Genomic DNA, 792 nt, shown 5'->3' on the forward strand with positions numbered 1-792 from the left:
ATTACTGTGGGTGGCTGCCTCACCCAGATGTTCTTCCTTCACGCGGTTGGTGTCATGCACTCAGCCGTCCTTGTGACAATGGCCTTCGATCGCTACATTGCCATATGTAACCCTCAGAGATACACCACCATCCTCACCAACGCACGAATAGCTAAGCTAGGACTAGTGGGTATGATAAGAGCTGTTCTCTTCATTCTGCCTGGGTCCCTGCTCCTCAGCAGGCAGCCATTCTGTGCCAACCGCATTATCCCCCATACGTACTGCGAGCACTTAGCTGTGGCGAAGATGGTGTGTGCGGACATCACAATCCACATGACGTACAACTTGGTGATACTGTTTGTAGTCATTGGGTCAGACCTGACACTCATTGCCCTGTCCTATGGTCTGATCGTCAGGGCCGTCCTCAGAATCTCCTCCAAGAAAGCCCACCAGAAGGCCCTCAACACCTGCACAGCCCACATCTGTGTGATGCTGACCTCTTATTCTCCCTCCGTCTTCTCCTCTCTGACACAGCAGTTTGGTCAGGGCATCGCTCCCCATGTTGACATCATCTTGGCAAACATCACTTTCCTCATCCCCCCCATGCTCAACCCTATCATTTATGGCGTCAAAACCAAAGAGCTTCGTGACAAAGTGGTCAAATACATCTGCAGAATATGATCACCAGGGGTCATTGACTTTAATCCTGTCTGACAAGATTGGGAAAGGATTTCTCCTCATTAATCAAGGGTGCTCTGTCCCAGTTTGGCTGAGCTCAGCATTTTGGAAGTTCACAGTATTAGAAGCTCCTCA

The 792-nt window shown here is 50.1% G+C and overlaps 1 protein-coding gene across 1 annotated transcript; it reads left to right on the forward strand.

Moving 5' to 3' along the window:
• Positions 1-78: 78 nt before the first annotated feature.
• LOC113405197 (putative olfactory receptor 52P1) lies at positions 79-660 on the forward strand. Its single transcript, XM_026646161.1, has one exon. The coding sequence runs from the start codon at positions 79-81 to the stop codon at positions 658-660; it is 582 nt and encodes a 193-aa protein (XP_026501946.1).
• The last annotated feature ends 132 nt before the right edge of the window (positions 661-792 follow it).

This window comes from Terrapene carolina, unplaced genomic scaffold, assembly GCF_002925995.2.
Source record: "Terrapene carolina triunguis isolate 2854851 unplaced genomic scaffold, T_m_triunguis-2.0 Scaffold34189, whole genome shotgun sequence".
Taxonomy (NCBI): domain Eukaryota; kingdom Metazoa; phylum Chordata; order Testudines; family Emydidae; genus Terrapene; species Terrapene triunguis.

What these genes read in the sequence shown, in the direction of transcription:
- LOC113405197 (XM_026646161.1), top strand. Translation starts at nt 79, where the DNA reads ATGGCCTTCGATCGCTACATTGCCATATGTAACCCTCAGAGATACACC.